Source organism: Chiloscyllium plagiosum, unplaced genomic scaffold (assembly GCF_037043375.1).
Source record: "Chiloscyllium plagiosum isolate Xiang-an unplaced genomic scaffold, Cpla_swu_hap1 HiC_scaffold_49, whole genome shotgun sequence".
Taxonomy (NCBI): Eukaryota; Metazoa; Chordata; class Chondrichthyes; order Orectolobiformes; family Hemiscylliidae; genus Chiloscyllium; species Chiloscyllium plagiosum.
The window spans coordinates 6,541,857-6,569,660 of NW_028270187.1; the positions used below are offsets into that span (position 1 = coordinate 6,541,857).

The window sequence follows — 27,804 nt, forward strand, 5'->3', positions numbered from 1 at the left end:
TTTTTCCCTCTCACTGAACTGTGTTCCCCAACATTCCTAGTGCATCATTTGTGTTGTTCTTTGTGATCAGAGAACAACAGTTACATATATTTGCTCCCTAATATGGACTGTCTCTTTTTGATCGTATGAGACCTATCTTTGTGTTCACCAACCCATGTGTTTTTCCATTTCCCCTTTGCACACTTATCAATACTTTAACAGTTAGTTTCTTTTTCAAAACATCTGCAAGCTTGCTCCAGTCCTCATTTTCTCTTTCTTAATCAATGCCCTTTATCTCATCGTTTGCTGAATTCTAAATTGTGGCGAAAGTGAGGACTGCAGATGGTGGAGATCAGAGTCAAGATTAGAGTGGTGCTGGAAAAGCACAGCAGGTCAGGCAGCATCCGGGGAGCAGGAAAATCGATGTTTCGGGCAAAAGCCTTTCATCAGGAATGAGGCTGGGAGCCTCCAGGCTGGAGAGATAAATGGGAGCATGGTGGGGCTGGGGAGAAGGTAGCTAAGAGTGTAATAGTTGGATGGAGGTGGCGATGAAGGTGATAAGGGAGGAGGGTGGAGCGGATAGATGTGAAGGAAGATTGGCAGGTAGGACAGGTCATGACGATGCTGCTGAGCGGGCAGGTTGGAACTGGTGTCAGGTGGGGGCGGGCGGGGGGGGGGGGGGGGGGGAATGTGGAAACTGGTGAAGTCCACGAAGTTGATTCTAAGTTTACTGTGAATCCTCTTGTAAGGATGCTACCTTGAAGAAGTTCTCCTCCTCTCTCTACAAAGATCTCAGTGAGTTTCTTTCTCACTGCAACCCCCAGGTCATCTCCTCTGCCCTGGATTATAAATTGTTCCCAGGCTTTATGTTTGTCTGTTTATTTTCTTCCCAATTTGTATGCCTATTCTTGGGATCAAATTTGATCTCACAGAAACCCAAAGTTTTATTAAATTTACAAAATTAATAATTTGTAAATTGTAAAACTTTCCAAATTCAGAGCAACCTCCATCAGAAAAGTTAAATATAGTTGATGTAGGGAGATATCAGCTTGATAGAGGGCAAGTTTCTCTCTCAGCCACACACCATAATCCCTTGGAAATATATCCCCTTTCCTTCACCGTCGCTTGATCAAGACCCTGGAATTCCCTGTTCATGGCATTGTGGGCAGCACATGGACAACACCTGTTCCAGAAGGTGGCTCACCACTGTTTGCTCAAAGGGGAATAAAGGCGAAGCTCAGCCAGCGACATCCACGTCCCAGAGTGAATAAACAAAAACACCTGGGGTCTCTCATTGTGGCATACAATACATCACAAGGTTTCTGTCTTCAGCATACCTGACACTAACATCTGTTGTCCACTATACACTCAATCGAGGCATTCTTGCACACCCCTGCTCCACGTCTGATTTTTGCACAAGCCTCCTGAACCAGAAATAGGGACTAACACTGTGATGCAAGACTCCCTCCAACATTCTGCTTTCGTAAGAGTGTTCTACTTATTTCGTTTGTGTTTCTATTTTCCACTTATGTTACCTTCTTAAAGGAATTAATATTTGTGGATGAGGGTCAGCAGGATTAAATAAAATCAGACGTGATGTTATTGAATGGGGGAGCACAGGGGATGGGCCGAGTGGCCGCCACCTTCTCCGTTCCCTGATTAGATTGTGAGAGAGCCGGAGGGAGGAGTTATTAACATGACCCGGGAATGAGCTCCATTGGAGCTTCATAAAGGGACAATGTCCCAGCTTGAAACCTTCTCTGCCCTTTCCCCCACAGCTCCAGTTCCTTTGGTCAAACTGGAAGAAAAGGGAATTGTGGAAATGACCAATTGTTTTTGTTTCTGGGAATCATTGGGAAAACAGCGTATGCGCGATGCCGTCCCTCCTCCAATGCTGATTGTTCGTGACCAGAGGAGCGCATGCGTGCGGCCCTCCCCCAGCGCTGCCATTGAGGAGCATTTACTCAGTGAGTGCAAGAGGTTTGTTTGAAACAGACCGCAATGGAGAGATCAGCGCCCAGGGAAGCGAGGGAACAGCAGGCTCCTTCCAGCAGCACATCGGGATGGGAGCCTGGGACACAGGGGGCTCCGAGACCGGGATTGATTCGGAGTGAGTTCAGGGAGAACCGGGGGCTGTTTGTAAGAGGCCGAGCGGAGCAGGAACTGGTCCCGGAACTTGGAGTGAGCGGGCTGGGGGGAGGAGAGAGGCCTTTCTCGGGCTGTGTGTGGGCCTGCTGAGGGAGGCAGAGCGGGAAGAAGCTGCTGTGGGACATTCTTGGGGTTTTTAATCCCCTAAACACTGATGGGAATTCATTGTTTGGCTTCTGTTTCACGCTGTTTGTTCCGAATAAACATTGAATTGTTGGGAAATAAAGGGCAGTGATCTAAATGCGATAAAAGTGTCCGTTGTTCTTCCTTTAATGGCTCGTGTATTTTTTGGGGAGCTGAATATTGAACAGTGTAACCATTGTATTTTTGGAGCTGTGCATATGTTGGTTAGTTTTCTTTCATCTGAGTAAATTGTTTCAGAATTTCGCAAACAGAAAAAGACTGGGAAGAGCTCAATGTTGCTTTGGAACCAGACATTGTTCTGTTTAAAAACGAAAGTATCATGATGATGACCTGAATGTTGCATTGATCAGTTGATATCTTTCCACTCAGAAATGATGATATTTCTCTAATCTATCTCCAGGCATGGTTTGATGGACCAAGATAATGTAATATTTCCTCAGTACAAAGCCAAGTATAACCATCTGCTTCTACCAACCAGCAGGTATGTTACAGTTGTCAGATTGGAGAACATCCTTTCCACAGTCACAGAGTGGATTGAGTCAGATACACATTGAGCTCAATTTCCAGAAGTATGTATTCAATCCAAGAGTCAGACACAACTAATGAAATATATTTTTAAAAATCTCTTTATAATCAATGCTTAAAAGCTCATTTCCAATAAATTCCATTATGCATAGCTAATTATTATTTGCAACATCAGAAGAGGGATAGACTGTATCCTCATATGAAATATACATTCAGGAATTACATGTAGTAAAGTTACAATCAAGGTGAATTCATGCTGTTACATTGTTACAACAGGAATATATGAAAAAGATATTGAGTGCAGATGCAGAAGGAAACTTTGATATTTTCAGTAACTGAGAAAGTCAAAATTACATTTTTGATAAATCATTGTCCTGGAAAAGACACAACAATTAAACTACGTAAGTTCCGAATGAACCTCTGGGCTGAAGCCTGATGGCAAGAGAGTGCTCATCGTGTGTGTACACACCCACATGTTCCATCATTTCCATCCCACCCCCATATGTGTACTTGCGCACGCACATACACCATTCTATCTCATCAGAGCTACTGACGATTTACAATAGTTGCAAATTCGTACACCATCCTGAAATGCTCATTACAACATCTAACAGTGATGAAGATCCATATACACCGCAACTAGCAGAAAACATTTCATCAAACTGATTTCTACGCTCAGATCTCAAGTCAGAGATCGACAGCACAGAATATGTCCATTCAAATTATTAAGTCTGCACTGATCAAAAACAGTCTATAACAACACAGCTGATTGAAAGGGATTAGAATTGTTAACTCAATGAGTATTCCATCGATTTTTCATGGCAGCAGAGAAGTTGTCATTCCCATCTGTATCATAATGCCATTCTCGATTTCATCATTTTGTCGGAGATTTTTTCAGTCCAGGAAGAAAGTCTTTCTTCTTCTTCTGTGTGTCTTTCAAAATTTGTTTCAAGAAACCTATGAAGAACCCTGCATTCATCTTGAACCCTGCATTCTCTTCATTAAACTACAAAAAAAAATCAAGGAATCAGGATATAGTTTTGTCAAGGAGTCAATGGAATCAGATTTAAAGCAGTGCAGAAAGAAAGTAAAAGCTAAAATTGATGGGTTTTATTTTAACCAACATGAGTGGACTGTTTAAATATTCTTCACCAATCATGGAAAATAAAAGACCTCTTGTTTTCCCCCGCCCTACAGAGAGCAACACAAGAATACTGCTAATGGTTTGCACCAGATCCTGTCCAGATTGGTAAATAAAATAGAATTGGCCAATTCTCTTTGCTGCACAAGGGGCATTGTCTTCAGTCAGCTGCAATGCAGTTGAAGTGTTCACTTAGTTGCGAATTCATTTGGTTAATACTGATCATTAACTCATTGTTTGCATTGTGACATACTTTACCATTGATAGCATCCTGAAAACCAGACCTTGATATCCCCTCTGTTCCTGGTTAGACTCTGCACTTTAGGAATTACAAGAGTCTATTGCTTTTCTCCCCTTGATTCTGAAGCAAAGCACAGATGTCTTTCTGTTGTAATGTGTTGCATGGATTCTATAGGCTCTAAAACTGAAGAACATAGGCTGTGGACATTATCCAACTACCTGTTAGCAGACATAGAAACACGTCCACTTTCACTGACGGGAGCTGACTCCAGTGGCAATGGATAAAACCTCATTCATGTCAAGTAGCAGAAGTTTAATCAATTAATTGTGCTTGCAGTTACTAAAATTGACGTTTCAATTTAGACGACACTGAACCACTGTGAAATACAATAACCAAGAACAAGGAGCACATTGGTATCAAGTATCAGAGACAGATTGAATTTAGTTCAGTCTCAGCCTGGTGCTGATGCAAACACACTTTATCCACACTCCCATTTTGTTTGAGGGCCTGAGTAATGCAGAAACATTTCCGTACATTTTAATAAATGAAATACTGATTTATAAGGCATTAAACCTACCTCAAAGTGTATCAGATCATGACATGCAGAACTGGAAACATAAGGAGATAGACAGACAGAAAATGTCAGTGTGGTACAGACCAGTACCGCTCCTTTAAAGTGATACAGATTGGCAGCACAACAGAAAACTCACTCACACTCAGCTAGTTAATGGAGAAAGGGAAAAAAGAATGAAATTTAGGCCCAGATATTTCCAAATATAGACAGTTATAAATTGACTCACCAAACCATTAATCGCTTCAGTTAGTGTTAGATGTTACATTTTGCAGTGTCCAGCAGCAACTGATAAAGACTCCGGCATAAAAAATAAAGTCTGAAAACAATAACATTCAGATTCATGGCAAAGTAAACATTGAACCAACATTAATCCCTCACACGCAAAGTGTTAGTGAATATTGATCGAGTTTATCCAACACTCAGACCAAACAAATACAACTCAACATATAAAGAGAATGAGATTCACACACCCCACCTGATGCTGTTGCATACAAAACCAAACTGGCACTACAGTTATTAAATGGCAGAATACTGCAGAACTAATCTCACGTTAGCATTTACCTTGAGATACTGGCAGTGAGTGGATGAAGTTCAGATGCCCAACAATTAGTGGAAATCAGTATGGAGAACAGATGAACAACAGAATGCCCCAGTGCAGACACAATGAGCTGAATGGTTGTATCAATTCTGTGACTGCAGCTACAGTCTGCTTAATGCATTTGCACATTTATAAGTAAGATACTGACAGATACAGATTCATAACTCCATCCTGAGATACCCAGAGCAGAATATAATATAAATCACAAAATGCAGAAGAGTTTAAAGCCCAATCACAACACCCTTAAAAACTATCACAGAATGAATCTCAGTCACAGAGAATTCTTTTTCCTAAATTCATTCATGGGATGTGGGCATCATTGACTAGGCCAGTATTTATTGCCCATCCCTAACTGCTCAGGGGGTAGTTATGAGTCAACTACATTGTTGCGGGTCTGGAGACACAAGGATGGCAGTTTCCTTACAGGGCATTAGTGAACCAGATGGGTTTTTCTGAAAATCAACCATAGATTCCTGGTGATGATTGAACTCTTAGAATATTATTGGCTGCCAGAGAATTAAGCAACTTTCATACATAAAAGAGTTGAAAGTAGTTGGTACTGATTATCTCAGTCACACAGCAGAAACTGACAAGTATAGATCAATTCCAAAATTCTCATGTGGACACAACAGAAACTGGTAGCTGCTCTCACATATTCACTCTGCAGAAACTGAAAGGGAGAGAATGATGCATAAATGTACACGTGCGCGCGCACACACAGACAACTAAACTAACACATTCACTTAGCAAACACTGGCAGCTACAGTCTGCATAATGCATTTGCACATTTATAAATAAGATACTGACAGATACAGATTCATAATTCAATCCTGAGATACCCAGAGCAGAATATAACAGGGACAGATGTGTATGATTGACCAATGTGCACATGGCAGAATATTTCAGAGGAAGACTGATAACTATATTCTTATCATCAAAACTTATTGGAACAGATTAATAACACTCCCTGTTTCAAATTGCATACATTGACATGTACAGTTTGATAATTACACTCCTGTTTACAGCACAGAAACTGACAGGTAGAAATTAATAACAAAAATTGCTGGAAAATTCACAGGTTTGGCAGCATTGGTGGAGGGAAATCAGACTTAACATTTGAGGTCTAGTGACCCCTCCTCAGAACTGATTGTGTGCATTTTCCTAGCTACCATTTGATCTTTGTGCTGGGGAAAATGCTGTGCAGCACACTTACATTCTGTCCAGCAAAAATGTCCCTGAGCTTCCAGTTGCCTGCCACTTCAACACACCACCCTGTTCCCTGGCCAACATCTCTGTCTCAGGCTTGCTGCACTGCTCCAGCAAAGTTCAGTGCAAGCTGGAAGAACAGCACCTCATTTTGTGCTTGGGATCTCGACAGCCTTCTGGACTTAATATTGAGTTCTACAACTTTAGAGCTAGAGCTCTCCCATATCATTACCCAAAACCTCTCTCACCACGCAGTGTTTTCATAGGGTCTTCTATTGTACACCAAAACTCACTAATAGTCTCTATTAGTAGCTATTACCATCCTTGTCTGACTGTGATCCACTCGTTTATCTGTCCAACTGTTCTTCCCTCAAATTCTTCCAACAAATTTAAATGCTGAGCTACTGCTGTAACTATCTCTCCTTTCCTCATGGAAGGACACAGACTCAATCCCAGATTGTTTGCTATTTCCAGCAGCTTACCCTTAATCACCTTTTGTAAAAGGCCCAAAATCACTCCTTCCACCTGCAGAAAACTCTTGATGATTGAAAGAGCCATTGCTCTCCTAAGCATTGTTTAAACCAACTGAATTCAAAACCCGGAACAAAAGACACTAACACCTACCACTCGCTGCCTTCAAGTCCAACAACCCTAATCCCAAATCAGAACTATAGAACAAATCCTGCAAAGAGCCCCCTAACTGGTATGGACCATGCCAGATCCCCTCAAAACATTTCAAGTAGCCTGGATCCTAACTTTGCTAGTTGTTTTAAGCAGGTGTAATGCAGATATTCCAGGAGTGATGTAGCTGGTCAAATCACGTTGTTTTACACAAAGCAGAATTGATTTACAAGATTATCAAATGAAACACAAACAAATGTTCCTATGCCTTAAAGGAGAACAGAATACTAAATATCTTAACCTATCCGAAAACCCTACTTAATGATGCTGTTCCCAATACTTGCAATAATCCCCACAAATACCCTTTGGCACAAAAAGGTAAAATCAAACACAGTCTTACAGGAGACATGTCAGAGAGACAGAGTACCAGCATCGACCGGCTTCTTTGGGTTCAGCTTTTTCAACTGCCTGACTACTTTTAGTCAATAGCCAGACAGCCAAAACCAGAGATAAACTGAGCTGGGAAAACTGAGACATTCCCCTTTCATTGTACAAGTGTTCTTTTGAAAAATGTGGAAGCCTTTTGCCTGAGACATTACCTGTAGCTATAATCAAAATGTCCCTAAAACCCATCAAGTCAGACTTTTCAGAGCCTGTGTCTTTTACAGGCTTGTTAAAGGAGCAACATCACCACAGCAGACTGGTTCACAAAGTAAAAGCTGTGGGATACAGGGTAATGTGTTGAATTGGATGCAATATTGGCTTAGTAACAGGAAACAAATGGTAATGGTTGATGGCTGCTCTTGTAAGTGGAAAGTTGTTTCAAGTGGTGCTCTGCATGGCTCAGTGTTGGGACCTCTGCTGTTTGTTTTATACATTAAGGATTTGGACTTGAATGTGGTGGGCAGGTTTGTGAAATTTGCAGATGACATAAAAATTGACCATTTAGTGGATAGTTAGAGGATAGCTGTAAGCTCTAAAAGTATTACAGATGGTTTGGTGGAGTGGGCAGGAAAGTGGCAGGTGGAGTTCAGCTCTGATAAGTGTCAGGGAATGCATTTTGGGAAGTCAAACAATAAATTGGAATAGACAATAAATGGGAATATACTGAGGGGGCAGGGTAAGTGAGAGATCTTGGTGTGCAAGTGCATGGGTCCCTAAAGATAGATGGGGTTGTAAAGAAGGCACATGGAATGCTTTCCTTCATTGGCACAGGGATGGAATACAAAAGTAGGGATATAACAATGAAACCATATAAGATGGTGAGGCTACAACTAAAGTATTGTGTGCAGTCATGTCCCCACATCACAGGAAGGACATCATTACTATGGAGAGAGTGCAGAGGAGATTTACAAGAATGTTGCCAGGGCTGGTGAATTGTAGCTATCTGGAGAGGTTGGAGTTACATTCTTTGGAACAGAGGTGCCATGATTAAGGAATATTAAATAGTCAATACTAAATAATGAACTACTAATGAAGGAGCAGAACTCCGAAAGTTCGTGCTTCCAAATAAACCTGTTGAACTATAACCTGGTGTTGTGTGATTTTTCACAAAATAGTGAGAGGGAGAGATTAGCAGAGGGAGAGGCAGAGAGTTCAAACACCAGGGATCATTGATTCAAACAGTGGTGTAGGATTACATGATATGTGAGGAAAATGTTTTTTATGCATAGAGTGGTGGGAATCTGGAATTTGCTGTCAGATTTAGTGGTGCAGGCAGAGACCCCAAACTCTTTTAAACAGAGATCCCTGGAACTGCACCTCCAGTTCCGTTAACTGCAAGGCTACGGTCTGCGGTAACAAGATGGGATGAGAAAGGGCCTCTGGGGGTCTTTGGGTTGGCATGGACAAGATGGGCTGAATAGCCCCCTCTGTGCTGTATTATCTTTATGATTCAATAGTTATCAATTGGACCCTGCAATCTAGATTAGATTACTTACAGTGTGGAAACAGGCCCTTCGGCCCAACAAGTCCACACCGACCCGCCGAAGCGTAACCCACCCATACCGCTACATTTACCCCTTTACCTAACACTACGGGCAATTTAGCATGGCCAATTCACCTGACCTGCACATCTTTGGACTGTGGGAGGAAACCGGAGCCCCCGGAGGAAACCCACGCAGACACGGGGAGAACGTGCAAACTCCACACAGTCATTCGCCTGAGTCGGGAATTGAACCCGGGTCTCTTGCGCTGCGAGGCAGCAGTGCTAACCACTGTGCCACCGTGCCGCCCATAAATCTAAGGTCTCTTTGTTCAGCAGCACTCCCTAGGACCTTACCATTAAGTGTATAAGTCCTACTAAGATTTGCTTTCCCAAAATGCAGCAACTCACATTTATCTGAATTAAACTCCATCTGCCACATCTCAGCTCATTGGCCCATGTGGTCAAGATTCTGTTGTAATCTGAGGTAACCCTGTTCGCTGTCCACTACACCTCCAATTTTGGTGTCATCTGCAAACTTACTAACTGTACCTCTTATGCTCACATCCCAATCATTTATGTAAATTACAAGAAGTAGAGCACCGATCCTTGTGGTATTTCCCTGGTCACAGGCCTCCAGTCTGAAAAACAACCCTCCACCACCACCCTCTGTCTTCTACCTTTGAGCCAGTTCTGTATCCAAATGGCCAGTTCTCCCTGTATTCCATGAGATCTAACCTTGCTAATCAGTCTCCCACAGGGAACCTTGTTGAACGCCTTAATGAAGTCCATATGGATCACAGGTACCACTCTGCCGTCATCAATCCTCTTTGTTACTTCTTCAAAAAACTCAATCAAATTTGTGAGACATGATTTCCCATGTTGACTATCCCTAACCAGTTCTTGCCTTTCCAAATACACGTACATTCTGTCCCTCAGGATTCCCTCAACAACTTGACCACCACCATGGTCAGATTCACTGGTCTATAGTGCCATGGCTTGTCCTTACCACCCTTCTTAAACAGTGGCACCACGTTTGCCAACCTCCAGTCTTCAGGCACCTCACCTGTGACTGTCGATGATATAAATATCTCAGCAAGAGGCCAAGCAATCACTTCTCTAGCTTCCCACAGAGTTCTCGGGGACACCCGATCAGGTCCTGGGGATTTATCCACCTTTACGTTTCAAGACATCCAGCACTTCCTACTATGTAATTGGGACATTTTGCAAGATGTCACCATCTATTTCCCTACAGTCTTCCATATCTTCCATATCCTTTTCCACAATAAATACTGATGCAAAATACTTATTTAGTAACTCCCCCATTTTCTGCATCTCCACACAAAGACCACCTTGTTGATCTTTGAGGGGCTGTATTCTCTCCCTAGTTACCCTTTTGTCCTTAGTGTATTTGTAAAAACCCTTTGGATTCTCCTTAATTCTATTTGCCAAAGCTATCTCATGTCTCCTTTTTGCCCTCCTGATTTCCCTCTTAAGTATACTCCTACTTCCTTTATACTCTTCTAAGGATTCACTTGATCTATCCTGTCTATACCTGACATATGCTTCCTTCTTTTTCTTAACCAAACCCTCAATTTCTTTAGTCATCCAGCACTCCCTATACCTACCAGCCTTTCCTTTCACCCTGCCAGGAATATAATTTTTCTGGATTCTCGTTATCTCATATCTGAAGGCTTCCCAATTTCCAGCCGCCCCTTTACCTGCGAACATCTGCCCCCAATCACCTTTCAAAAGTTCTTGCCTAATACCATCAAAATTGGCATTTCTCCAATTTAGAACTTCAACTTTTAGATATGGTCTATCCTTTTCCATCACTATTTTAAATCTAATACAATTATGGTCGCTGGCCCCAAAGTGCTCCCCCCCCCCCCCCCCCACCACCCGACACCTCAGTCACCTGCCCTGCCTTATTTCCCAAGAGTAGGTCAAGTTTTGCACCTTTTTTTAGTAGGTACATCCACATACTGAATCAGAAAATTGTATTGTACACACTTAACAAATTCCTCTCCACCAAAATACTTAACACTATGGCACTGAAAATGTGTTGCTGGAAAAGCGCAGCAGGTCAGGCAACATCCTGAAGAAGGGCTTATGCCCGAAATGTCGATTCGCCTGTTCCCTGGATGCTGCCTGACCTGCTGCACTTTTCCAGCAGCACATTTTCAGCTCTGATCTCCAGCATCTGCAGTCCTCACTTTCCCCTCAACACTATGGCACTCCCAGTCTATGTTTGGAAAGTTAAAATCCCCTACAATAACCACCCTATTATTCTAACAGATAGCTGAGATATCCTTTCTCAGTTTCTCAGTTTCCCTCTGACTATTAGGGGGGGTCTATAATACAATCCTAATAAGGTGATTATCCCTTTCTTATTTCTCAGTTCCACCCAAATAACTTCCCTGGATGTATTTCCAGGAATATCCTCCTTCGACACAGCTGTCATGCTATACCTTATCAAAGATGCCACTCCCCCTCCTCTCTTGCCTCCCTTTCTATCCTTCCTGTAGCATTTGTATCCTGGAACATTAAGCTGCCAGTCCTGCCCATCCCTGAGCCATGTTTCTGTAATTGCTATGATATCCCAGTTCCATATTCCTAACCACGTCCTGAGTCCATCTGCCTTCCCTGTTAGAGGAAGTTTAAATGCAGTTTAATTTATTAGTCCTACCTTGTCTTGACTCACTTCTGTTCTCAACTGGACCAGTCTCAGTCTGATCTTTTTCCTCACTATTTCCCTGGGTCCAACCCCCCCTACCTTACAGGCAGAAAACTGGCCACCAGGATACATGAACATCAACTAGCCACAAAAAGACATGATCTTATTATAGTTTAAATCCTCCCAAGCAGCTCTAACAAATTTCACCGCCAGTATATTAGTCCTTTTCCAATTTAGGTGCAATTCATCCTTCTTGTACAGGTCACTTCTACCCCAAAAGAGATTCCAATGATCCAAAAATGGAAATCTTTCCCCCATACACCAGCTCCTCAGCCATGCATTCATCTGCTCTATCCTCCTATTCATGCCCTCACTAGCTTGTAGCACTGGGAGTAACCTCCTTTTTAAATTTCTGCCTAACTCTCTGTAATTTCCCTTCAGAATCTCAACCGTTTCCCTTCCTATGTCGTTGGTTCCAATGTGGACAATGACCTCTTGCTGGCCCCTCTTCCCCCATGAGAACATTCTGCACCCTCTCTGAGACATCCTTGATCCTGGCCCCAGGGAACCAACACACCATTCTGCTTTATCGCTTCTGAGCACAGAAACGTCTGTCTGTACCTCTGACTACACAATCACCTAACATAATTGATCTCTTGGAAGCCAACATACCCCTTGTTGCATTAGAGCCAGTCTCAGTACCAGAAACTTGGATTCTCAAGGGAACGTAGCATGAGCAGCCATCACCCCCTACACTTTCCAAAACATCATACCTGTCCAAAAGGAAATAAAATATTGATATGAAAAGGTACGCATTCAGACAGATACCCAGAGGTTATTGGACACAGAATGAGAAAGCTCTCATAAAGTGGTCTGGTTATAAACATGTGAACAATAAATTCAAAATACAGATGCAGAATATAACTTACAATCATAAACAGTTCCATTGAATAAAAGCTGTGGAAATTATCCAACTTGCTTTATACTGTCGAGACTGACAATGATAGAAAAAGTCTCACTTTCATTTACAGTACACAGAATTTCTCCAGTGCAGAGAGAGGTCATTTGGCCCATCCCCCTGCAACAACTCTCCAAAGTGGATCCCACACTTGTAGACCCCACCCTATCCCCACAATTCCACGTTTACTGTAGTTAACCCACTGACACTGCACATCCGGGTGCTCCGGTTTCCTCCCACAGTCCAAAAGATGTGCAGGGTCAGGTGAATTGGCCATGCTAAATTGCCCGTAGTGTTAGGTAAGGGGTAAATGTAGGGGTATGGGTGGGTTTCGCTTCGGCGGGTCGGTGTGGACTTGTTGGGCCGAAGGGCCTGTTTCTACACTGTAATGTAATGTAATCTAATCTAATCCTTGAATAGTACAGGACAATTTACCATGGCTAATCCAGCAAACCTGCACATGTTTGGACCATGCAAAGAAACTAGAGCACTCAAAGGAAACTCATGCAGACATGCGCAGGATATGCAAACTGCACACTGATAATGAACCAAGGCTAGAATTCAATCTGTGTCCCTGGCACCACTGTGCCACCATGCCACCCTGACATGGATGGCAATAGATAAAATCTTATTCATGTTGAGCAACAGAGATTTGTAGTAAATAGAGCTCCTGCAGTTTCTGCAAGTGTCATGTTAAACAGAGACAAATATGTAAGTACACTCACTCAGTCAGAGAGCACAAACTGACAGGTACAGACACTTTCAGGTACAGATGCACTCATCCATTCATATAGTTGAAGCTGTCAGGGATAGACTGATGATTGCACAAATACAGAAACTGTCAGGTACAGATTGAAATCTGCACTCAAACATTCACTTTGCAGAACCTGACAGGAACATCTTGATAACACACCCTCATTGGAGTTTTGAAGAATAATGTATGACCTTTAGAGCAAAAAAAATTATCTGAAGGGAGTTGACGTTGAGAGTAGGTCACTGCTCATGAGAGAATCCTGAGTAAGGGACACAGTTTTGAACAGGAAGCCTTCTGTCTAAGAAAGCAATGCAGAACATTCTCCCCTTGTTCTGTTCCACAGAGAGCAGTTAGGATTGAGCTATCAGCTTAATTTATGCTAATATAGCCATATATCTTTTTTGATACATAAGGGAGTCTTTGGTTATGGGCACTAAACATCAAAATGAGATGAAGACCATAACTAAAGCCTTTGTGATCTGTTCTCATGACAGAGTACACACAGACAGATAGAAATGTCACAGAATTCTCATGCTTCTTATGGTCTTCTGCTTTGAGATATTTAAAGTGACACAAGATTGAAAGAAGTTAATAACTACAGCATATACACTGTATCTGCAGCATCATTCACCATACACTTTTTATTTAACTTACTGATATGTGTGTGTACACAGATCACATACTGATCGATTCAGTTATAAGTGAAAAAAAAATTAACCATCCATTTCATCAGAAACTTTGAGATGTTGAGATACTTGCTCTCTGTAATGCCAGTGATTGACTGAAACTGAGTAAATACAAGATTAGAAATAACAAACTGACAGTTACAGAATGAAATACTGAGTCACTTGCAAAGCAATAAATTGTTAGGATATAATACAATTATTGATTAGCTAGAAACTGCATAAACAATGTAACATCCGCGGTGACATTACAGATATTGTCAGTAACAATGTACAAAGTATTATCCTTTATCAAAATGCTGCAGTTATAAATACAAACCCAACCTCAATTTGCAGAGGCTGATATTCATAGGGGAGTGGAGAGTAGTGAGTCCTTCCTGAGTCAGTCTAAAGTGGTATCTGGTACTTTCAAAATTGACACCGACACAGTAAAGCAACAAGGTACACTTCAGAAGGTTTGAGTTACAGCCCAGTAACGTACTGACATGTTAAGACTGTGAAGTAGAGTTTACAAAAAATACATCCCAGAAACAGACGGGCACAGATTGGAGTTGAGAGTGTGGTGCTGGAAAAGCACAGTAGGTCAGGCAGCATCTGAGGAGCAGGAGGATCGATGTTTCAAGCAGAAGCCCTTCATCTCGACGTTCTGGCCATAAGCTTCTGATCCCCAGCATCTGCAGTTCTCACTTTCTCCTCGGGGCACAGATTGGAGGAATATTTCTAAGTGGCTGGCAAATAGTGTAACGTTTTCCCGCTCACATCAGTGTTTGATGGTTACAGAATAAAACGTGTTTTGAAATAACACGGACTATTAGACGGAGGACCAGAGCCTCATTGGACAGATGTTGAGCAAAATGTGTAAATTAGGACACGACAGATATAAAGTTAAAGTGACGCATATATATAGCATGCTAACAGTTGCTTGTTAACAGGCATTTGTGTAAGACTGAGAAGTGTTATAAGACCCTAAATGAAACGTGCAGCAACGTGGTTTAGTTACACTGCGGGGACTTTCAAAGCACACAGTTATCGATAGGTCTCTGGGCCCACAGCTATCAGTCAAGGTCACAGAAATATATTCATCCCACAGTCAAGACATGACTCAACTCGTGACTCAAGAAAAGTATTACATAGAAACTTTTTCTTCTCATTTCTCTGCAACTCCGTGCAATTGAAAACAAGTTGCATCAATCCCAAGTGTAGAAAACACTCACAGTCAGGTTCCAGTCTTTTGTGTAACTTGACAACAAATGTAATCGCAATTTCGAATGGATGAGAATTTTTTTCACACAGTGACAAGTTCTGAGTTAATTCCAGTCTATACAGAGGGAGAGAAACAGATATGCGGAGCTAGAAACACATCATCACAACAACAAGCAAAAGGAAATCGTGCCAATACTACAGTCACTTTCTGTATCATAGACACAAAACAAATCTCCCTCAGTCAGACTGACAGGAATAGAAACACTATCCACTTCACATTTCGTTGCAGATCCTGACAGATCCACATTGGATCCCACATTAACCACTCAGAGAGACTCAATGTTTGGGAATGACTCTGTGCAAACTACCCATTCAGAAACCAGGCTTTTCCCCATCCCTCATTAGCATTGATGACGTCGTCAGTCTATAAAAAGGGAACTCCGAGCCCGCTATCCCTTATTCTGTGACTGAAAGTGAGTGGTGCTATGGCTGATGAGAAGAAAGGGCAGCAAGCCTCCAAGAAGGGCGCGAAGAAAATCATCAAGAAGGCGCCAGCGAAGGGAGGCAAGAAGAGGAGGCGGTCCAGGAAAGAAAGTTACTCCATCTACATCTACAAAGTGATGAAGCAGGTTCACCCCGACACCGGCATCTCCTCCAAGGCCATGAGCATCATGAACTCGTTCGTCAACGATATTTTCGAGCGCATCGCGGGGGAGGCTTCCCGCCTGGCCCATTACAACAAGCGCAGCACCATCAGCTCCCGGGAGATCCAGACCGCCGTGCGGCTGCTGCTGCCCGGGGAGCTGGCCAAGCACGCCGTGTCGGAGGGTACAAAGGCGGTGACCAAGTACACCAGCTCCAAGTGAAGGACCGCATTGCACTGAGACAAAACACATCCACAACCCAAAGGCTCTTTTAAGAGCCACCTACAACATCCCTGAGACAGCTGAACCGTTTCTTTAAGGGTTGTTTGTTTTAGTTTGCAGGTGATTCATGATAAGGCGTTTTAACTTCTTGTGCTATGTTTTTGAGTTAATTTGCAAATTATTCGGGAGTGGGGTGGATAGAGCAGATGAAGCGCCAGTGAGTCATTTTTCATCTTGCTTGTTCACCCCTGGCAGACAAATGCCCACGTCTTTCCGTCCCACGATGGATGCATTTTACTTTCTGATTTACTTTACATTTCCAATGCTCGAGTTTGAGCCGATTTTTCGGAATGCAAAATAAAGCTCCCTGCTGTGAGAGACTTTCAAAGTGAACCGAGAGAACACCAACACAGTACCCGACTGAAACGTGGAGCTTTTGCTGAATCTGATCGAGAGCGATAAGGGAGGACAGCTTTAAAAGATTGTCTTAAAAAACGTGTTTGACTTTGATGCTGAGCCGGAAGAATGTTGTATGCTGCTTCATCAGCATATCGGGGTGGTATTGAAATGTGAAAAGAAAAGGCAGGTTACAGACTGCAGTGTTTGGCCTGTTTTGTTCCAGCTCCTTCTCAAGCTTTAGAAACAACCCACTGTGAAGATCAGAAATGGACAGATACAGGTTCCTGAAGAAAGGCTAATGCCCGAAACGTCAATTCTCCTGTTCCTTTGCTGCTGCCTGACCTGCTGCGCTTTTCCAGCAAACATTTTTCAGCTCTGATCTCCAGCATCTGCAGTCCTCACTTTCTCCTAATGGACAGATACTGTTCGGCAAATGAGGGAGAGTAAGACCGTGTGAAGTTCACATGTGTGTTCGTGTTTTTTGAACTTCATTTTTCAGGTTATCCTTTGTTCGTAAATTGGCGGGCTTTTCAAATTGTAAAAAAGCGGTTGATGATTTGGCGCCAGTATTTTCCGCCCTCCTCCCCATGCCCTCTCCGGATTGGGGAATGAGGCAGATATCTGATTGGGAATTGAAACAACAGTAGGAGGGGCTGGACAATGGGACCAATCAGAAATGGCCGCCCCACCATTCCTCCCGAAGGTATAAGAGGCCGCAATGTGGGCGGAGTGTAGCATTCTTTGTGAAAGTGCTTGTGAGATTGTTACTATGTCCGGAAGAGGAAAGGGCGGTGGGAAAGCTCGCGCCAAAGCGAAGTCTCGGTCGTCCCGGGCTGGCCTGCAGTTCCCGGTGGGCCGTGTTCACAGGCTCCTGAGAAAGGGTAACTATGCTGAGCGTGTGGGTGCCGGAGCGCCGGTCTATCTGGCTGCGGTGCTGGAGTATCTGACGGCTGAAATCCTGGAGCTGGCCGGCAACGCGGCCCGGGACAACAAGAAGACCCGCATCATCCCCAGGCACCTGCAGCTGGCCGTGCGCAACGACGAGGAGCTCAACAAGCTGCTGGGAGGGGTGACCATCGCTCAGGGCGGGGTGCTGCCTAATATCCAGGCCGTGCTGCTGCCCAAGAAAACCGCCGCTGGGGGCGCCGCTAAAAAGTGAAGACACCATTCTTGAATCTGACAACCCAAAGGCTCTTTTAAGAGCCACTCACAGTATCTGTGAAAGGAGCTGAATTCTCTGTCGGATTGAATTACTTTCCTTTTTATTTGTAGAGCCCTGGCCGTTGTACCTGACATCGCTACATTTTTATCTCCTTTTTATTGGATACTGTTACTGTCTGGGAGCAGAGGAAGATTCTATCATTGAATACGATTGTAAGAGTGTCTGGAACGACATTATTTCTCATTGCACGGTCACTGCTGCGTGATCAATGTTCTGAGTTTAGAATAGTGTCACGGGTGTTTCTGATCGGGTTTGGCTTCACATTTCCTTTAACTGCATCAATGAGAGCTGAATCCTGCCACTGTCTCTGCAACATACACCTCTACAGTTATCTGCTCGGTTCATATCTCCTCTTATTTTCGCCAGCCTCTGGAGAGAGAGCGTGTTCAATAGCAGTCAGTCACTTTTTACCGCAGGAGGGAATGCGGTAAAGTGAGATTGTGTGAAGTTTAGTTTCGCAATGGAAAAACCAATCAACGTGTACGTACTCATGCATTCTCCTCTATATAACCTCCTGCTCTTTCATACGTGATGGCGGGCATTTTCAAATTTGAAAATAAGCCGTTGGTCTCTTGGCGCCATTTTTTCCCCTTTCTCTCCTGCCTCCACCTCACCACAAACCATGTTATCGCAAAGGGAGTCAATGAGGAGATGGGGATTTTCCAGAAATATCTAACCCAATACCAAAATTTGATGTGAAAATCACTCTTCTAATTACTATATTTCCGCAATCCGTGAATGAAGATCTCATTAATTGCAAATTCACTGCCTCTGCCTTCCATTTTTGTTTCTAACTAACTTTCGATAGAAATACTGTACTAATCTCCCTAATCGCTTCGTGCTCTCTCTGAATGAGCAACCGAACTTGTATCCGCCGTGAAACATCTTAAAAGCTAACACAGTGTACATCGACAAAATTACAGAACCACATTTTATCAATACATTATTTCATCCAGATTATTACTGAGAAATATAAATACTGTAATATGTAAAAATGTCTTGGGTTCCGCAATAAATAAAAACAAATTATTACTCAAGGCACGGACAGCCAAGTACACATTGATATCATTACTGAGTCAGACAGGTATTCACGAGAAAGAGGACCGAAGGTTACGGGGAGCAGGCACAAGAATAAGTTTGAGAAAAATCAGCCATGATCGAATAGCAGAACAAGCTGGATGGGCAGAATGGCCTAATGCTGCCACTATATCTTACAATTACAAGTTACGATGCGATTCTTTACATGGAATAAAGAAAGGTTGCACAACAGTAGAATCTAGATTGGCCAAAAAGCCTCCTATCGACACTGTAGGAATACTTGCAATGTTAAAATCATTGGCCACGGTAAACAGCAACAAAGTGAACCGTCCACTCCGAATGCTCTCTGCCGTACCGCAGAACACGGTATTAGTACATTTTCGGAAGGGAAATAATTGTAAAAGTCGCGATAAACGCGAAATAACCGGCTACAGTAGCAATATCCCCGTTTTATGCGTTTTCCCCGCCCTCAGGTCTCCGCTCTCTATCCGAGGGTTTGGGTGGCTCTGAAAAGAGCCTTTGGGTTCGCTGGAAAAGGGTCGCTTTATCCTCAGCCGCCGAATCCATAGAGTGCGGCCCTGGCGTTTCAGAGCGTACACCACATCCATGGCGGTGACTGTCTTGCGCTTGGCGTGCTCAGTGTAGGTGACCGCATCCCTGATCACATTCTCCAGGAAAACCTTCAGCACCCCGCGGGTCTCCTCGTAGATCAAGCCCGAGATGCGCTTGACCCCGCCACGGCGAGCCAGGCGCCGGATGGCTGGTTTGGTAATGCCCTGGATGTTATCACGGAGCACTTTGCGGTGCCGCTTCGCTCCGCCTTTTCCCAGGCCTTTACCTCCTTTGCCTCTTCCAGACATAACGCTTTTTCACTCCAACCGCTGCCGAATGAGAGCAGAGCTGTCTCCGCTTCCTTTTTTATACAACCCGACCAGACCTGGCTGAGAAAGAGCTGACAGAGAGAGAGGCGGGTCCGGAGAGGAAACTGAGTGACAGACAGAGCAGGGAAATGGCTTTGATCATCCAGCTCCGCCTCCAGCTCACTCCAGCCCCAATTGTGTCTGGGACTGAACCTTCCCCCCCCCCCCGCGAAAGCTGAGGAGCGCATGCGTGAGGCCCTCCCCCAGCGCTGCCATTGAGGAGCATTTACTCAGTGAGTGCAAGAGGTTTGTTTGAAACAGACCGCAATGGAGAGATCAGCGCCCAGGGAAGCGAGGGAACAGCAGGCTCCTTCCAGCAGCACATCGGGATGGGAGCCTGGGACACAGAGGGGGCTCCGAGACCGGGATTGATTCGGGGTGAGTTCAGGGAGAACCGGGGGCTGTTTGTAAGAGGCCGAGCGGAGCAGGAACTGGTTGGAGTGAGCGGGCTTGGGCGGGAGAGGAAGAGGAAAAGGAAGAGGCCTTCTTCGGGCTGGGGGTGGGATGATTTTATGAACCTCCATTAAAGGTCCCTCTCCAGAGAAACCAGCTCCAGCCTATCTGCCTCTCCCTCTAGCTCAAATCCTCCAGCCCGGATGAAGCACATTTACATGGAGTTTGTCTGTGACTGAGAAATACAGAATTACTCCTTTACTGAATAGTTGACACATACAGAGATGATAATTCAATAATGTGAATTCCAAACAATCTCTGCAAAAGTCTGAGTTTTCCTCACTCCTAAATGACCTGCTAGTGGTAGCTGATGCGCTACTCACAACACCACCTTTCTGTAACCCACAGGCAAATTAACTTGATAAACTTCTGCCCATTTCTCATTAGCCTGAATATGTATGGTCCCCAGTTCCTCATTAAGACATTATTTTTAAAGATAATAACATGCAGGGATTCGGATTTTCTTTTCTTTATATGCCTTTTGATACAATTGCTTTAAATTTTCATCTTACTGCTGTAACTCAGTTAATTTATCTGAGCTAAAGATGTCTGCTTTGTCATCTATCTGTACCCCATTTGTCACAACCATCAGGTCCAACAGGGTCTCTGCTAAGTTCACTCCAACTTTCTTATCTGTACTCTTTGATCTCTCCTGTTTCAACTGGTGACTTTGTCACCACACAGTCATGACAAATCCCAGGGTATATGTCCAGCAATAATTCAGTTGCCTGAGTTTCCATTGGCTATTCAACCACAGTAGGCAGCACTCCTACAGATGAATCAACAATATCATTAGCAAGGACAAATTGTATTCCAGGAGCTGAGAGTTTGTCCAATACTCCTATCAAAATTTCTCCACTCTTCACTGGACACTGTAACCTCACTTCTCACAATTAAGCATTTCTTGTGTCAACAAGAATTCCTGTTACTAGTACCTTTTCTGGCAATAGTCCTTCAGAGGTGCATATCCCAATCTGTGATACTGAAAGATGAGGAGAGGATCTTTGTATCTCTTAATATTGCAACCACTTTACCTGGTCCTCCTGGCCTATGTGAGTAAACTTTACCTTCAGAGGTGGATGGTTTAAGAAGATCTGGCACCTCCGACCAGCTTGTACATTCTGGTGCAGCTTTCGAGCCTCCTCTGTGCTTTCTATTACCACTCCAACAAAATTCACTGCCTTATCCTGTTTCCTACATCCGGCTTCCCAATGCTTTTCCTGACCCACCAACACTGATTTAATGTGGCCTACTTTATTGTAGGGAAAACACCAGAGCTTTTTAACTTCTTTCCCCTTCAAGGGTTTCCTTTTTATCTTGTGATAAGTCATCCTTACGATCTTCACCGAGATCTATAATTTCTTTTCCATGTGAGGATTCCTCTTATCCTCAATTTCTATCCCTCATGGATTGAAATTGGTTTTGGAAGCCAAACTTTGATTTATTGACCAATTCATAACTGTCAGCCATTTCAGCTGTCAATCTTGTTGTTTTAACTCTCTGCTCTTCCATGTGAGCTTTCACTACTACAGGAAGTGAATCTTTGAACTCCCGTCTAAGTGCCAATTTCCAAAGTTCAAACCCTCTCTCTTCCTTTCCTTCCTATCCTTTTCTTTCTCTTCTCCATTTAATCATAATTCAAACGATTTCATTTTAGTTGCCCTTTGCTTGTCTTTTGCCTCTAACTCAAGTTGCTTCATTTTTCATTGAAAGTTAGCCATCTCTGAAGATGGTGTTTCCAACAAATTTAATGCTGAGCTACTCTATAATTATCTCTCCTTTCCTCATGGAAGGACGCGGCCTCAACCCCAGCTTGTCTGCTATTTCCAGCAGCTTACCCTTAATCACCTTTTGTAAAAACCAGAATCATTCTTCCACCCCCACAAAATTCTAGATGACTAAAAGAGCCATTGCTATCCCAAGCACTGTTTAAACCAACTGAATTCAAAACCCGGAACAAAAGACACTAACACCTACCACTCGCTGCCTTCGAGTCCAACAACCCTAATTCCAAATCGAAACTTCAGAACAAATCCTGCAAACTTTGCTAGTTGTTTTAAGCAGGTGTAACTCTGATATTCCAGGAGTGATGTCGCTGGTCAAACCACGTAGTTTTAAACATAACAGAACTGATTTACAAGATTACTGAATGAAACAAAGAGAACAGAACACTAAATAACCTATGCGAAAACCCAACAGATTATAACAACTTAACTATGGGATACAGGGTAATGTGGTGAATTGGATGCAAAGTTGGCTTAGTAAACAGGAAACAAATGGCAATGGTTGATGGCTGCTCTTGTGAATGGAAAGTTGTTTCAAGTGGTGCTCTGCATGGCTCAGTGTTGGGACCTCTGCTGTTTGTTTTATACATTAAGGATTTGGACTTGAATGTGGTGGATAAATTTGTGAAATTTGCAGGTGACACAAAAATTGGTCATGTGTGGAGGATAGCTGTAGGCTCCAAAACAATCATATATCGTTTGGAGTAGTGGGCACAAAAGTGACAGATGGAGTTCAGCTCTGATAAGTGTGAGGGAATGCATTTTGGGAAGTCAAACAGTAAATGGGCATAGACAATAAATGGGAATATAGTGAGAGATCTTGGTGTGCAAGTACACAGGTCCCGAAAGGTAGATGGGGTTGTAAAGAAGGCACGTGGAATGCTTTCCTTCATTGGCAGAGGGATGGAATACAAAAGTAGGAATATAACAATGAAACTGTATAAGGCACTGGTGAGGCTACAACTGGAGTATTGTGTGCAGTTGGGTCCCCACATCACTGGAAGGACGTCATTGCTCTGGAGAGTGTTGAGGAGATTTGAGAATGTTGCCAAGGCTGGTGAATTGTAGCTATCAGGAGAGATTGGAGAGGTTGTGGTTGTATTCCTTGGAACAGAGGTGCCATGATTAAGGAATACTAAATAGTGAGCTACTAATGAAGGAGCAGAACGCCGAAAGCTAGTACTTCCAAATAAACCTGTTGAACTATAATCTGGTGTTGTGTGATTTTTTTCTCTAAATAGTGAGAGGGAGAAATTAGAGGAACCTGTTTCCTTTGGCAGAGAGTTCAAACACCAGGGATCATTGATTCAAACTAAGCGGCTGTAGAATTAGATGATATGTGAGGAAAAATGTGTTTTATGCAGAGAGTGGTGGGTATCTGGAATTCGCTGCCTAATTTGCTGGTCATGATTCCAAAAGAGAGAGACTTAACAAACAATTCGGGACTTTTTCAATATATAATTTCGGTTACATCACACTGGAAACTTTTGCTATAAATTGTGTCTTACAATCTTACTCTCCACAATCACCTGATGAAGAAGCAGTGCTCCAAAAGCTAGTGCCTCCAAATAAACCTGTTGGACTATAACCTGGTGTTGAGTGATTTTTAACTTTGATTTGGTGGTGCATACAGAGACCCTAAACTCTTTTAAACAAAAATCCACGGAACTGCACCTCAAGTTCTGTAATCTACAAGGCTATGGGTTGTGGGAGGAGAAGGGGCATCTTTGGGTTGATATGGACGAGATGGGCTGAATAGCTCCCTCTGTGCTGTATTATTTTTATGATTTGATAGTTTTCAATCGGACCCTGCCAGTCTCTGTTCTGTGAATATGTAAACATATCGACCACATAATGTATGTTACAGTTTAATAACTACACTATCACATTCACAACTGACAGGTATAGACCAATAACTAAACTCACATATCCACATACCCACTTGCATCAGGTAGTCCCATTCACAGAGCTGTGTGGATGTTTAGTTTCTGGATCTCACTCAATTGGTCTTAGAATTTTAAGAAAAACTGGACAAGGAGCATCTCAGGGCAGGAGTGGAATCAGACCTGTGGTTCTGTTTAATTTGCTGGCTTTAAATTAAAAATCCTTAATGATGAGGAACTGAATGATTGGCAACATCAATGTAACACAGCTGATGTTGATTTACAGGAGGTATCTCTTCTGTCTTCCTCCAGGCAAATATTCAAAGGACCAAGACAATGTAATATTCCCTCGGTACAGAGCCAAGTGTGTCACCAGCTGCTTCGAACAAACAGCAGGTATGTTACTGCCATCAGAGTGAAGAACATCCTTTCCACAGTCAGAGTGGATTGAATCAGAGACAAATTGAGCTCCATTTCCAGACATGTTCAAAATCAAACACCACCGATGAAATGGAAGTTTCTATGTATTTAATCTATATTCTAAATGCATTCTATCCAGTTTCAATCAACTTAAATGAATCCTTATCCGAAATATACACTGCATTAAATCTGAAAATCGATCAGTACAGCACAGGAATGGGTCCTTCAGCCCATGAAGTTGTGCCGAACATGATTCCAAATGAAATTAATCCCTTCTGCCTGCCCTTGGTCCATAACCCTCCATTTCTTGCATATTCATTTGCTTACCTAAAAGTCCTTATCGTATCTGCATCTCCACCCCTGGAAGTGTGTTCCACGCCTACCACTCTCTATGTTTAAAAGAAACTGCTCCATATGTGTCCTTTGAACTTTCTCCATCTCACATTATATGCATGCCTCTTAGTTTTCGACATTTTAACTAATGGAAAAAGACTATGAGCATCAACCTTAACCATGCATCTCAATTTTAAAGACTTCTAGATATGAGTCCACCACACTGGACAAACAGGCAGAAAACTAGCCAGTAGGATACATGTACATCAACTAGCCACGAAAAGACATGACCCAATCTCACTAGTATCCTTACATACAGATGAGGAAGGACACAACTTTGACTGCGACAACATATCCATCCTAGGACAAGCCAAAGAGAGACATGAATGAGAACTTGTAGAAGCATGGCATTCCAACCAGAAATCCATCAACAAACACATTGACTTGGATCCCATTTACCACCCCTTGAGAAAAAGAACCAGAAATGACATCACCACCGGAAACTACAGAAACGTGACTGAGGAATGGACAGGACTGGCAGTTTAATGTTCCAGGATACAAATGCTACAAGAAGACAGAAAGGCAGGCAAGAGAGGAGGGGGAGTGGCATTTTTGATAAGGGATAGCATTACAGCTGTACTTAGGGAGGATATTCCTGGAAATACATCCGGGGAAGTTATTTAGGTGGAACTGAGAGATTAGAAAGGGATGATAACCTTATTGTATTGTATTATAGACCCCCTAATAGTCAGAGGGAAATTGAGAAACAAATTTGTAAGGAGATCTCAGTTATCTGTAAGAATAATAGGATGGTTATGGTAGGGGATTTTAACTTTCCAAACATAGACTGGGACTGCCATAGTGCTAAGGGTTTAGATGGAGAGGAATTTAAGTGTACTTGAAAAAAAACCAATTCTGATTCAGTATGTGGATGTACCTCCTGGAGAAGGTGCAAAACTTGACTTACTCTTGGGAAATAAGGCAGGACAGGTGACTGAGGTGTCAATGGGGGAGCAAGTTGGGGCCAGTAACCATAACTCTATTAGTTTTAAAATAGTGATGGAAAAGGATAGATCTAAAAGTTGAAGTTGAATTTCTAAATTGGAGGAAAGCCAATTTTGATGCCATTAGGCAAGAACTTCGGAAAGCTGACTGGGGGCAGATGTTCGCAGGTAAAGGGATGGCTGGAAAAATGGGAAGTCTTCAGAAATGAGACAACGAGAAAAAGTATATTCCTGTTCGGGTGAACGGGAAGGCTATTAGGTATAAGGAATGCTGGATGACTAAAGAAATTGAGAGTTTGGTTAAGAAAAAGAGGGAAGCATATGTCAAGTATAGACAGGATGAATCCTTGGAAGAGTATAAAGGCATTAGGAGTAGACTAACAGAGAAATCAGGAGTGTGATAAGATGACATGAGATAGCTTAGGCAAATAGAGTTAAGGAGAATCCAAAGGGTTTTTACAAATGCATTAAGGACAAAAGGGTAACCAGGGAGAGAATGGGGCCCCTCAAAGATCAGCAAGGTGGCCTTTGTGTGGAGATGGGGGAAGATACTAAATGAATATTTTTGCATCAGTATTTACTGTGGAAAAGCACGTGGAAGATATAGAACATAGGGAAATAGATGGTGACATCTTGAAAAATGTCCGTATTACTGTGTAGGAAGTGCTGGATGTCTTGAAATGTATAAAGGTGGATAAATCCCTAGAAACCCTAGAACTTTGTGGGAAGCTAGGGAAGTGATTGCTGGGCCTCTTACTGAGATATTTGTATAATTGATAGTCACAGGTGAGGTGCTGGAAGACTGGAGGTTGGCTAACGTGGTGCCACTGTTTAAGAAGGGTGGTAAGGATAAGTCAGGGAAGTACAGATCAGTGAGCCTGACGCTGGTGGTGGACAAGTTGTTGGAGGGAATCCGGAGGGACAGGATGTACATGTATTTGGGAAGGCAAGGACTGATAAGGGATAGTCAACATGGCTTTATGCCTGGGAAATCATGTTTCACAAACTTGATTGAATTTTTTGAAGAAGCAACAAAGCGGATTGATGAGGGCAGAGGGGTAGATGTGATCTATACGGACTTCAGTAAGGCGTTCGACACGGTTCCCCATGGGAGACTGGTGAACAAGGTTAAATCTCATGGAATACAGGGAGAACTAGCCATTTGGATACAGAACTAGCACAAAAGTAGAAGACAGAGAGTGGTGGTGGAAGGTTGTTTTTCAGACTGAAGATCTGTGACCAGTGGATTGCCACAAGGATCAGTGCTGGGTCCATTACTTTTCATCATTTATATAAATGATTTGGATGTGAGGATAAGAGGTATAGATAGTAAGTTTGCTGTTGACACCAAAATAGGAGGTGTAGTGAATAGCGAAGAAGGTTACTTCAGATTACAACTGGATCTTGATCAGATGAGCCAATGGGCTGAGAATTGGCAGATGGAGTTTAATTTAGATAAATCTGAGGTGCTGCATTTTGGGAAAGCAAATCTTAGGAGCACTTAAACACTTAATGGTAAGGTCCTAGGGAGTTTGCTGAACAAAGAGACCTTGGAGTGCAGGTAGATAGGATAATGAAGAAAGCGTTTGGTATGCTTTCCTTTATTGGTCAGAGTATTGAGTACAGGAGTTGGGAGGTCATGTTGCGGCTGAACAGGACGTTGGTTAGGCCACTATTGGAATATTGCGTGCAGTTCTGTTCTCCTTCCTATCAGAAAGATGTTGTGAAAAATGAAAGAGTTCAGAAAAGATTTACAAGAATGCTCCAGGGTTGGAGCATTTGAGCTATCGGGAGAGGTTGAATAGGCTAGGGCTATTTTTCCTGGAGCGTCAGAAGCTGAGGGGTGACCTTATAGAGTTTTACAAAATCATGAGAGGCATGGATAGGAAAAATAGACAAAGTCTTTTCCCTGGGGTGGGGGAGTCCAGAACTAGACTACATAGGTTTAGGGTGAGAGGGGAAAGATATAGAAGAGATCTAAGGAGCAACCTTTTCACTCAGAGGGTGGTACTTGTATGGAATGAGATGCCAGAGGAAGTGGTGGACACTAGTACAATTGCAACATTAAAAAGGCATCTGGATGGGTATATGAATAGGAAGTGTTTG

At 42.9% G+C, this 27,804-nt stretch overlaps 4 protein-coding genes across 4 annotated transcripts in view; 3 read left to right on the forward strand and 1 right to left on the reverse strand.

Annotated features, from left to right (window-relative positions):
- The first annotated feature begins 1,911 nt into the window (after nucleotides 1–1,911).
- Nucleotides 1,912–16,242, forward strand: LOC122544592 (histone H2B type 1-O-like). The gene is made up of 3 exons (XM_087984701.1): nucleotides 1,912–2,089; nucleotides 2,672–2,752; nucleotides 15,666–16,242. The coding sequence occupies exon 3, from the start codon at nucleotides 15,862–15,864 to the stop codon at nucleotides 16,240–16,242; it is 381 nt and encodes a 126-aa protein (XP_087840827.1). The 5' UTR covers nucleotides 1,912–2,089; nucleotides 2,672–2,752; nucleotides 15,666–15,861.
- A 1,008-nt stretch (nucleotides 16,243–17,250) lies between these two features.
- Nucleotides 17,251–19,127, forward strand: LOC122544559 (histone H2A-like). Its single transcript, XM_087984707.1, has one exon. The coding sequence runs from the start codon at nucleotides 17,360–17,362 to the stop codon at nucleotides 17,798–17,800; it is 441 nt and encodes a 146-aa protein (XP_087840833.1). The 5' UTR covers nucleotides 17,251–17,359; the 3' UTR covers nucleotides 17,801–19,127.
- LOC122544623 (histone H4-like) lies at nucleotides 19,127–19,794 on the reverse strand. The gene has a single exon (XM_087984711.1). The coding sequence runs from the start codon at nucleotides 19,759–19,761 to the stop codon at nucleotides 19,330–19,332; it is 432 nt and encodes a 143-aa protein (XP_087840837.1). The 5' UTR covers nucleotides 19,762–19,794; the 3' UTR covers nucleotides 19,127–19,329.
- Nucleotides 19,795–20,013: 219 nt separating this feature from the next.
- Nucleotides 20,014–27,804, forward strand: part of LOC148135441 (uncharacterized) — a 34,149-nt gene continuing 26,358 nt past the window's right edge. The window contains exons 1-2 of the mRNA XM_087984747.1: nucleotides 20,014–20,199; nucleotides 24,254–24,337. Coding sequence (XP_087840873.1) covers nucleotides 20,151–20,199; nucleotides 24,254–24,337 — 133 coding nt within the window. The 5' untranslated portion in view covers nucleotides 20,014–20,150. The remainder of the gene's footprint in view (nucleotides 20,200–24,253; nucleotides 24,338–27,804) is intronic.

Excerpts from the sequence above, each read along its gene's own strand:
- LOC122544559 (XM_087984707.1), top strand. The coding sequence starts at position 17,360 with ATGTGGGCGGAGTGTAGCATTCTTTGTGAAAGTGCTTGTGAGATTGTT.
- LOC122544623 (XM_087984711.1), bottom strand. The coding sequence starts at position 19,761 with ATGTCTGGAAGAGGCAAAGGAGGTAAAGGCCTGGGAAAAGGCGGAGCG.
- LOC122544592 (XM_087984701.1), top strand. The coding sequence starts at position 15,862 with ATGGCTGATGAGAAGAAAGGGCAGCAAGCCTCCAAGAAGGGCGCGAAG.